The sequence below is a fragment of the Salmo trutta genome, chromosome 32, assembly GCF_901001165.1.
Source record: "Salmo trutta chromosome 32, fSalTru1.1, whole genome shotgun sequence".
NCBI lineage: Eukaryota > Metazoa > Chordata > Actinopteri > Salmoniformes > Salmonidae > Salmo > Salmo trutta.
Window position 1 is genome coordinate 6018631 of NC_042988.1, and position 11854 is coordinate 6030484.

At 40.3% G+C, this 11854-nt stretch overlaps 1 protein-coding gene across 3 annotated transcripts in view; it reads right to left on the reverse strand.

Annotated features, from left to right (window-relative positions):
- LOC115170900 (nuclear body protein SP140-like protein) overlaps window positions 1-6296 on the reverse strand; it is a 19908-nt gene extending 13612 nt beyond the window's left edge. Inside the window, exons 1-5 of one of the 3 annotated variants that reach the window (XM_029727264.1) lie at window positions 5635-6296; window positions 4721-4760; window positions 4134-4370; window positions 3860-3979; window positions 2047-2180 (exon numbers count right to left, since the gene is read on the reverse strand). In XM_029727264.1, coding sequence (XP_029583124.1) covers window positions 2047-2180; window positions 3860-3979; window positions 4134-4370; window positions 4721-4760; window positions 5635-5712 — 609 coding nt within the window. In that variant the 5' untranslated portion in view covers window positions 5713-6296. Of the gene's footprint in view, window positions 1-2046; window positions 2181-3859; window positions 3980-4133; window positions 4371-4570; window positions 4761-5634 lie in introns of all 3 variants that reach the window. The other 2 variants (XM_029727263.1, XM_029727262.1) reach the window with 2 other exon arrangements.
- Window positions 6297-11854: the final 5558 nt, after the last annotated feature.

The following is an 11854-nucleotide window of genomic DNA, read 5'->3' on the forward strand; positions in this document are numbered from 1 at the left end:
TTCTGTTATACTCACAGACATCATTCAAACAGTTTTAGAAACTTCAGAGTGTTTTCTATCCAAATCTACTAATAATATGCATATCTTAGTTTCTGAGCGTGAGTAGCAGGCAGTTTACTCTGGGCACGTCAGTCATCCAAGCTACTCAATACTGCCACCATCCATAAGAAGTTTTAAAGTTAAAATGTGTGAATTCTTCGAAAGAACTCATCCACCTGGTCAATTCATGTCAGCATGACAAAATATTGAGGTCAATTGAATTGTTGTTTTTTATAGGTAAAAGTTTTTTAAAAATGGTGGTATTTTCTTAATAAATGTTTGATTCTCCGGTATTTTGCATACAGTAGTTCTGAAATTAGCGCTCACGAGATAAGTGGTCCCTGAAAATTGCATCCTACATCAAATATGTGCAGATATGTGCACCATGTCATTGCTCTCTTGCTCTGCTGTGTGTGCATCTTGATAGCTGTCAATCAAATGGCAAGAGGCTGAAGCTAATAGGGTAGAACTCTAATTGCTAGGGGGTGGCCCACATGGGGGTAAATGTAGGGAAAATGGCGCCGCACAGCTCAAAGTAAACAATCACTTTTAAACTAGGGATTTCATGGCTAATTGAGGTAAGGCAGTCATTCTGCTCATAGATTATGCATGTATGAACTACACATTGACACATCCAGCCCAAAGCGGGAGGTTGAAAAAAATACTTACTAGTCGCCAACGTTCCGGAGCAGGTCTTTAATTATCATTAAGGGGATAGCTGGGGATGGTTGTCACATGGAATGTAGGGTTGGTTGTCACTATCAACATTGCCACTGCCAGTGCACAATAAATCCCATGATCTTTTGTGCTTGTGTTATAAAGAGATCCCTTTGTGTCCTCTCTCTCAAACACATATTTTTCCTGTCACACACCATTTACTCAAAATGTCATATGTTATTCTTAAGGCATAAAATGCGGAATATTGTTTGATCAAAGAAAGGCTATTTCTAAGAATGTGCTTGCTATATTGCTTCACTTCTTGTTACAAAAGGAATAACTACTATCAAACATTGACATCCAACCCCGCGATTGGGCTAGTTGTAAGAAGTGGGCAGAGTGTGTTTGATGGCTTTTAAATCTAATCAAATTATATTTTATTTACACACTTCGTAAACAACAGGTGTAAACTAACAGTGAAATGCTTACTTACAGGTCCTTTTCCAACAATGCAGAGTTAAAGATAACGAGGTAATTGAGGTAGCTATGTACTGTAAATGGGGGTACTGTGACTAGGCAACAGGATATATAATAAACAGTAGCAGCAGCATATGTGGTGTGTGAAAGTGTGTGTGTGTGTGTGTGAATGGCGTCAGTATGCATGTGTGTACATGTTAAGTGTGTGTGGGTGTTAGGGATTTACATGGTTAACAGGGATCCCTGACTGACCCAGCAACACTCTTCATATTTCCCCGAAAGAATTAAGTGACATTTTCCCCCGATGTCAGCACTAATGCCATTCCACAAAATAGACAACATGAGCAGCATCAGATTAGCAAAAAATAAAATTTTACATTATCCTAACAGGTTGTCACATGGAAGCCTTCAGCCTAGCATATTTACTTCACACAAAGACGGTATTAATTCAAAGCACACGCATAATTGATATTGCCGGACTGCACATGCATCTCGAATGCAGGGGTTACAGGAAACCCCTAATGTATAGACTATAAAACAGGGCTCCTCAACTGGCGGCCTGCGGGCTGAATTTGGCCCGCTGGTGGTTTTATTTGGCCCACCAAGTTTTCTGAGCACCAGTTGTTGAATTTTTATTGTTGGATATAAAAAAAACTGTAAAAACACCAGGAAATCAGCTCCAAGTGATTTTACATTTGGGAAATCTGTTCCTAAGTATTTCCACGCATAATAGAGACACACATGGCCACCCCTCCCACTCTTCTGTGTCATATTTGATGAATATGTTATATATATTTAAATGCAATGTATCCATGTCTGGTTCAATTGTGTTTTTAAATTGTCAAATAAATCAAATCAAACTATATGCTGTACCTGGATCAGTTCTCCCAGATTGGTGCCGCTACAGCGGATACTGCACTTCCACTTCCTACTGCTCTTCTTCCCCCCAAACTCCTCAAAGCCACTTGGGGTGAACCAGCGACCCTGGACCGCAATGCACCTCTCCCCTTAGACAGACCAATGAGGAAGTCAGACATCATACACACCACCACAAATTAAAACAGTGCAAAGTCAAATAGACCGTAGTACACATGTGCCTGACTGTGTCTCCTGCACATCACACTACTGTGTTAACCCACTAAAGACTATGCATTAGATCTGGGCCCGTATCCACAAAGGGTCTCAGAGTAGAACATTTATCGTAAGTGCTGATGGGTAAAAAACTATAGCTATCCTTGAAGCCTTTAGTCATAAATGTCCCACATTGTCAACAGATATTTAGGACACCTCATGAGCTGTCCTAACCAGTTAAGGGTTATTAGCAGGTGTCTTGGTAATAGAAAAATGCAGCGAGTCAGTGGTTCCTGTGCCACATACAATTACTTTGGAGTTGTTAAAATAATGTTTTAATATTACTATATGATCAATCCATAAATAATATAGACCTACTGTACATGTAACAGTATGTCTTGAGCTTTTGACAATGATGTCACATGAGACCTATTTCACAACTATATGCCTAAATACTTATAACCACTAGGCTAATAAATAAACACGTTTTTCTTTTAGATTATTTCATTACCTAAATCATGTTATTTCAAGTTATCAATTTGGAGCGCAATATTACTTTGTTAAAAAAAGATGTCTAAATTGGGCATGCCTATAAATTGAGTAATTGAAGGCATCTAGGATTTATGCCGATATTACAGACCTTTCAAACGTTGTATGCAACATTATCAGCAAGTGACTTGATGCCTCCTGTGGCAAAGCAATTCAGTGTTGTTAAATGTGAGTGACAAGTGTGTTGAAATAAAGGTAATCTTGTAAAAAACTCCACTTTTAGAAACCATCAGAATAAAAAAAAAAAGGTTATGCATGCCAACATATTAGAGTAGGAAAAGTGATCGTGCCAGGCGAAAATTATATCAAACTGTTTACCATTGCAACATTTTTGATGTAGGCTACAGTCAGATTCGCCGTGGTTGCCTGAAGCGTGTTACCTACAGTATGGAGTTCACAACTGGCAATGCTTCATCGCGATTGGTTATTCTCCATCATTTGCAACAATGTCAATGAGAGTCATCACTATCTTTCCTTTGCGGTACCTCAAACTGTCGTGATTACCCGCTGAGATAAACTTTTATGAGTTGATTTTAATCCTGACTCAGAATTTGTCTGCGAAGTATCTTACGACATTCTAAAACCTACTGTCAATTGTCTTTTTGTTGTCTTAAAAAACTTGTTTTAACAGGATCCCTAGGACCTTTTCTGAGATGCTTTGTGGATATGGGCTCTGGTCTCAGGGCTGGAGAAATGTAACCACTCTCAAATTCATAAAATGGGCTATGGGTGCAAAGACTGACCATCCATACTATTAACATTCTAGTTTTAACCATGTTTTGAGGGGTTGTTTACATTTACTTTGTTAACAAACATTGTAGTAAAAAAAGCTTATATTTTGTTCTGATGGGGTAAGACAGTTGAACTAAGCTCACGAGATATTTATAAGTTATATTCTTCAAGAATCAATGGGTACATATCATAAATGTATAAGTCCAAAAACCAATGTAGCAACTGCAGATTGCCCCTTTAAGGTCTCAGGCACGGTTATTTGGGCCGAACCACAGCCACCGTTACACAGAAACACAGAGAATCACATCACATTAAGTCCATTGTTACGACCTACCTTTGGCCAGCTTGTTCCTGATAAGAATGCCTTCTTTGTCCCCACAGGTGACTGGGAGCTGGGTCTTGTAGATGGGCCAGGTCCAGATGTCATCTTTCTCCCCCTTCCTGAAACGTAAACCTGCATGGGGACACATTCCAGACAAACATTAAGATGTGACTTGAAATTAAAAAGAAATATATTTCACCCCCCCAAAAAGGTTACAGAGGGACTTTAGATTTTCTGACTCAAGTCCTGCTCTTTCCCAGAAGCCAGCATGAATCCTGGGACTCACAGTGGGTCGGCCTCTGGACTTTCCTCTTCTGACTGGGGTTGGACTGGGTGGACGTGCTGGGCTGCTCCTCCTCAGCACTCTCACTTCTCTCTTTCTGTTTACTATTTTTCCTTCTTGTCTTCTCTTCCTCTTCTTTCTCCTCCTCTTTCTCCTCCTCCTCTTCTGCTTCTGCTGAAGCCTTCTGCTTTTTATCCTCCTCCACCTTCTTTGGCAGTTTCTCATTGAATGTGAACGACCCTGCACGGGATTGGAGGCAAAATTTAGCAAACCATGCAACCTAAATTATTTACAACTAATTAAAACAATTATAATATCAATTTGACAGGGCATTGAACCTCAACTGCCAAGCATCCACCATTGCAGCTACATTTATATTAAACTAGGAATTAGAATTATATACCGATACTAATTTATACAAATGAATGCCATAATAATACAATAATAAGAGTGAAGACTCCAGAATTGACCGTCCAGCAGGCGTAACGTGGGGTACTGGAGCAGGAGGTGGTCCCTGAACACACAGTTCCAGAACACCTTGATGCTGTCGGGCCTCTCTGCCTCCACCCAGTCCAACACCTGGTACACACCCTTCTCCCTCAGCTCCTTACTCCTCATCGGAATCAGCTTCTGCAGGAGGGGTCAAATACAAAACTATGGTCCAATTTGTGAGGGTTGTCAAATTAAAGCTGGAGTGGAGTGATAGACTTGATTCTCTAGCAACCACCATCTCAAATCAGTTCATGTGACAGACAGGAATTTAAGGACACACATCAGGCCTTATGAATCAATGATCATCAACTCCAATTTCCACTCGTACAATAACATTCAGAGACCTGTTACCAGCTAGCAATAGGACAGTAACTAGTGTTAGTTTCACCAAATCAATTCTGTAGACTACAATTTGTTTTGTTACACGGTTTAATCTGGGTTTTATTCAGTAGAGTAAAGTATAGTACAATACAGTATAGTTTACTTCAGTAGAGTACAGTAACATATAGTAGAGTTCAATACAATAGAGTACAGTTGTTTAATTCAGTAGAGTAGATTAGTACATTAGACTGTGCTCTGCTGTATTGAACTATACTTTACTTTTATTTACTGTGCTGTCCAAACCTGTGAAACATAGATGTCTATGATTTCTCAACCATAGACATCTGTCAATGTTTGGGCCAAATCCCAACGGGACCAAATCTGAACCAATTATAGTCCATTTTATTTTACTAGGCAAGTCAGTTGAGAACAAATTCGACTAGATGTCTGTGGATGTTAAAATCAAGGCCAGTATAGACCGGACCAACCAAACATTAACGTCTGTGATTGGTTCCGATTTGGTCCAGTCTAGACACCCCCCCCCCCCAACAAAAAAAACACGCCGGTCAGGACAAATCAAAAGACGTCGGCGTGGGTCCGTGGTTGGTAGGATGTAATTTAGCACTTATTGCTTAAACTGTGAGTGGGCGGGTGTGTGAATAGAAACTTGGCATTCCAGTCTACTGCTCACCTTGTACATTTCTTCCGGAATGAGGTGGTGGTCTCGGAGCTGGTTAAGAAAGGTGTGTGGTTGCTCCATGCACGACATCTCTGTTATACTACAGCGGAAAAACCGCAGTAACTCCTCATCTGTCAAATGTAACGGGTCCAATGGCGCAGACGCAACTGCAACACTTCAATACAGTTTTCTTTGTCGAAAAAATCCAATATTTACCAGGTCACTGAATATTATTAATAGTTGAATAGTGAACGATCCGGTTCATATTGGGTTGTATATATATATATACGGAGCTCCTCAAATGTAGAACAATGAGTTAAAAAATCTATAGCCTCTCCCCTTGTGGCTCATATGAAATCCCATGAACACTTTCACTTTCCAAACATCACTTGAAGTGTACTTCCGTGCTTGCGGGACATCTACTTCATCTTCGAAAATAACTTGAATAACAACTTGTTGGCCTACAGTTGAAAACGTTTTCTTTACGTCCTCTCCGTCCTTCTTCCAAACGCGCGTCTATCGGTATGTGCACTCGTCTAAATGAATCAATCCGCTCGGGGCCTGTATTGAAATGTAAATAGTCTACATAATCTCAATCAAACTTTAATGTATCAGTGTATATATATATATATACACAACCCAATATCAACCGGATCGTTCACTATTCAACTATTAATAATATTCAGTGACCTGGTAAATATTGGATTTTTTCGACAAAGAAAACTGTATTGAAGTGTTGCAGTTGCGTCTGCGCCAATGGACCCGTTGGATTTTTTGACAGATGAGGAGTTACTGCGGTTTTTCCGCTGTAGTAAAACAGAGATGTCGTGCATGGAGCAACCACACACCTTTCTTAACCAGCTCCGAGACCACCACCTCATTCCGGAAGAAATGTACAAGGTGAGAGCAGTAGACTGGAATGCCAAGTTTCTATTCACACACCCGCCCACGCAAAGTTTAAGCAAGCAGCGCTAAATGACGTCCTACCAACCACGGACCCACACCGACGTCTTTTAGATGTATTTTGTCCTGACCGGCCTCTTTTGGGGGGGGGGGGGGGTAAACCGATCACATGTATCATACATGTATCATACATTAAAGTTTGATTGAGATTATTTTAGAGAAAAATCGCATAAAAATAGATTTTAAACAGCGTTTGACATGCTTCGAAGTACGGTAATGGAATATTTTGAATTTTTTTGTCACGAAATGCGCTCGCGCGTCACCCTTCGGATTGTGACCTGAACGCACGAACAAAACGGAGCTTTTTCAATATAACTATGGATTATTTCGAAACAAAACAACATTTGTTGTTGAAGTAGAAGTCCTGGGAGTGCATTCTGACGAAGAACAGCAAAGGTAATCCAATTTTTCTTATAGTAAATCTGAGTTTGGTGAGGGCCAAATTAGCTAGCCGTGATGGCCGGGCTATCTACTCAGAATATTGCAAAATGTGCTTTCGCCGAAAAGCTATTTTAAAATCTGACACCGCGATTGCATAAAGGAGTTCTGTATCTATAATTCTTAAAATAATTGTTGTGTATTTTGTGAACGTTTTATGCTGAGTAATTAAGTAAATTCACCGGAAGTTTGCGGTAGGTATGCTAGTTCTGAACATCACATGCTAATGTAAAAAGCTGGTTTTTGATATAAATATGAACTTGATTGAACAGAACATGCATGTATTGTATAACATAATGTCCTAGGAGTGTCATCTGATGAAGATCATCAAAGGTTAGTGCTGCATTTAGCTGTGTTTTTGGTTTTTGTGACATATATGCTTGCTTGAAAAATGGCTGTGTGGTTATTTCTGGCTATGTACTCTCCTAACATAATCTAATGTTTTGCTTTCGCTGTAAAGCCTTTTTGAAATCGGACAATGTGGTTGGATTAACGAGAGTCTTATCTTTCAAATGGTGTAAAATAGTCCTATGTTTGAGAACTTTGAATTATGACATTTTGTGGTTTTAAATTTGACGCTCTGATGTGTCACTGGCTGTTGAATAGTGCCGGACGATTTCGTCCCACCTACCCTAGAGGTGTTAAGCAACATGTAAATAGAGGCTGTAGCATGAAAACAACTGTGTTAGCAGTGGGCTTATGTGACCATTACATTAGTGCATGCTAGCTAACATATTTATATACATCAATCATATACCAAAGCACAGTACCAACAACTTACACAGAAATAGGCTGCCTATGTGGCTGTTTCTCTCAATGCTTATGAGAAGGAAAAAGTTTTAGTCTTTCAATTAGATATAAAGAAATTTGCATACAAACCCCAACATCAGCCACTATTGCAGTATTTGCATTCTCTGACCTGTGGCTTTACAACAAGAGAAATGGTTGCATTCTTTACCAAGCATGTCTGTGCAACGCTGCTGCGCAGCTCTGGGCAGGGATTCACTGCTGGCAATTGTGGAGACGATACCAGTGTCCGCAGGCCCTGCAAGAGGGCAGAGATGCAACGCAGACCCTGATCAAACTGCCCTGAAGAGGGCGCTGCTGCTCTGTCTGATGATATTCTCCCCAACAGAACCACATTCTGGTAGGCCAGTGGTCGCCAACCTTTTCTGAGTCAAGATCACTTTCGCAGTCAAAAAGCAAGCTGAGATCTACTGCTCAGATTATTATTATTATTATATTTTTTTACATTAACCTCACACAAACAATTTTGTAGGATTGAGGTTTGGGCAGTTGGCCTAATACATTATCACAGCATATTGGCTATACGATTGGCCTGCCAATATTGTTAATCAGGCCATATTATATTTCAAAACTCGAGCTTTGATAACAAAATATATCAGTTGGTTTAGCACTTGTGAGGCACTGTGGAGCATGAATTTAAATAATTAGCTTTTTTATTTTACTGGACTGATTGTACCTGCATCGGATGGTCATCGAGGGCAAATCACGACGTCAGTATTCTCCAGGTCGAAAAATCGGAGCTCTAGAAAGATGCCTGAGTTTACGACTTTGAATTCCGAGTTGGATGACCTTTCAAAACGATTTTTCCCAACCGCTTCTCACGGTCTTTGCGCTCTCCTTACTTTCCTCCAGTGAGCCTGCCCTGGGAGAGGGGACATCATCTTCCACCTGATGGCGAAACTCGAGTAGCACCGCATCTGCCTCATGCACAAATTCATGTTGTTCCTATGACCAGAGAAAGTTAAATATTCCTTAATATTAAAATCGACATGACGAGTTGCTAATAATAATAAAATGCAGGGCTATCGATACTTGGCTACTCATTTCTTTGCAGCTGCAGCCCGAGCGGAAGTACGGAGAAGCGCGTTTGTAATAGTGTTGAATAAAAACAGTGACAGTGCTGAATATCAACTTAAACATGAACTCACTCATAAAACCTTCAGCTCTTTCCTGTATTCGTTGACAGTCTCTCTGTGGTCATGGTTTTAAAAGTGATTAAATCTTACGTAGGTTAGTAGCCTATTAATAAACTTGGCTGTGGCCAGGGTCATGGAAGCTCTGTAGCTACGGTGATTTAAGCTATCTGATTGGGCAGCACAGTAGGTGCACTTGATTTAGTCACATATTTACCAGTCCGCCGGGTAGGCAGAGTTTGTCTCATGGTAACACTTTGCTTACCCGGTGCGCAGGACTTTTGAATCAAGTGCACCTACAGGTAACGGCTCAACACGATTTAAAAAAAGGAGCGCAAGCCTTTATCGTTCGTTGGCTTTTCTACAGAAATATTTGGTGATCGACTAGGAATGTCTTGAAGATCGACCAGTCGATCGATCGATTGGTTGGCGACCACTGTGGTCGCCTAAACAATCAAACAGGTAGATAGACCTACAGTATGTTGCAGAGGTGGGACCAAGTCATTGTTTTACAAGTCACAAGTAAGTCTCAAGTCTTAGCACTCAAGTCTCAAGTCAAGTCCCAAGTCAAGACAGGCAAGTACGAGGTAAGTCAAGACCGTCAAGTATCAAGTCAAGTCTCAAGTCCTAAACTTTGAGTTTCGACTCCTAAACAAGTCATAATGTGCTCTTCACCAAATGTAATACCATTTCATATTTTTAACAAGAGTAATATTATATTACATTTACGCAAATCATGAAAGCTTTCAAAAAAAGCTATATATTTATTACTTTCCAAATAAACATTATATTTCCATTGAAATACAGTTGAAGTCGGAAGTTTACATACACCTTAGCCAAATACATTTAAACTCAGTTTTTCACAATTCCTGACACTTAATCCTAGTAAAAATTCCGTCTTAAATTTGTTAGGATTGCCACTTTATTTTAAGAATGTGAAATGTCAGAATAATAGTAGAGAGAATTATTTATTTCAGCTTTTATTTCTTTCATCACATTCCCACTGGGTCAGAAGTTTACATACACTCACTTAGTATTTGGTAGCATTGCCTTTAAATTGTTTAATTTGGGTCAAACGTTTCGGATAGCCTTCCACAAGAATCCCCCAATAAGTATGGTGAATTTTGGCCCATTCTTCCAGACAGAGCTGGTGTAACGGAGTCAGGTTAGTAGGCCTACTTGCTCGCACACGCTTTTTCAGTTCTGCCCACAAATGTTCTATAGGATTGAGGTCAGGGCTTTGTGATAGCCACTCCAATACCTTGACTTTGTTGTCCTTAAGCCATTTTGCCACAACTTTGGAAGCATGCTTGGGGTCATTGTTCATTTGGAAGATCCATTTGCGACCAAGCTTTAACTTCCTGACTGATGTCTTGAGATGTTGCTTCAATATATCCACATAATTTTCCTCCCTCGTGATTCCATCTATTTTGTGAAGTGCAGTAGTCCCTCCTGCAGCAAAGCACCCCCACAACATGATGCTGCCACCCCTGTGCTTCACGGTTGGGATGGTGTTCTTTGGCTTGAAAGCCTCCCCCTTTTTCCTCCAAACATAACGATGGTCATTATGGCCAAACAGTTCTATTTTTGTTTCATCAGACCAGAGGATATTTCTCCAAAAAGTACGATCTTTGTCCCCATGTGCAGTTGAAAACCGTAGTCTGGCTTTTTTATGGCGGAGCAGTGGCTCCTTCCTTGCTGAGCGGCCTTTCAGGTTATGTCGATATAGGACTCATTTTACTGTGGATATAGATACTTTTGTACCCGTTTCCTCCAGCATCTTCACAAGGTCCTTTGCTGTTGTTCTGGGATTGATTTGCACTTTTCGCACCAAAGTACGTTCATCTTTAGGAGACAGAATGCGTCTCCTTCCTGAGCGGTATGATGGCTGCGTGGTCCCATGGTGTTTATACTTGCGTACTATTGTTTGTACAGATGAACGTGGTACCTTCAGGCATTTGGAAATTGCTCCCAATGATGAACCAGACTTGTGGAGGTCTATAATTCTTTTTTATGAGGTCTTGGCTGATTTATTTTGATTTTCCCATGATGTCAAGCAAAGAGGCACTGAGTTTGAAGGTAAGCCTTGAAATACATCCACAGGTACACCTCCAATTGACTCAAATGATGTCAATTAGTCTATCAGAAGCTTCTAAAGCCATGACATTATTTTCTGGAATTTTTGAAGCAGTCAACTTAGTGCATGTAAACTTCTGACCCACTGGAATGACCCACCGATGTAGGCTTGAACACAATCGCCCAACCTTAACACACACTCTCTCTGTGTGGTTACAGTAGGCTAACGTACGTCAATGGTTTTAGGAACAGCAGTAACATCAGGCAGGATTTAGGCTACCAACTGCCTAGCCAGTTGTAGCTCAATCTTGGGTGCAATGATCACGTTCCTGCACTGACTGACTGTGTGGAGGCTCGTTGATTTAACGTTACGTTAGCCTACATGATACACCAGTAAAGTAATAAAATATATAGCTGTCGGCTATCTTAGCCACGACTTACTGTTCTTTGTGCAGCTTCAAATGTCAAACAAAGTTGGATATTGTTGCGCTTGTGGTGGCTAATTTCTACATTACCAAATGAGGAGAGTTACAAACTTCACACACCAGTCAGAGTTATACTTAAACTACATATTTAATAATAAGAGCTTTTGCAAAAGCCCTTTGACTTTCAATGATGCGCTATCTCTAATGAACCATTGAAAAGTGATTACACAAAAGTACAAAGATCTTTTATAGCCAAGATACACCCCTCTCAACGTACATGACGAACCACAGATACATAGAATGGTCACAAGGTTAAGATTTGTATGAAAGATATCTATAAAACATAGCAGACAGCAACTGCTGTGTCAACAGTTTTCATTGTATAGACCA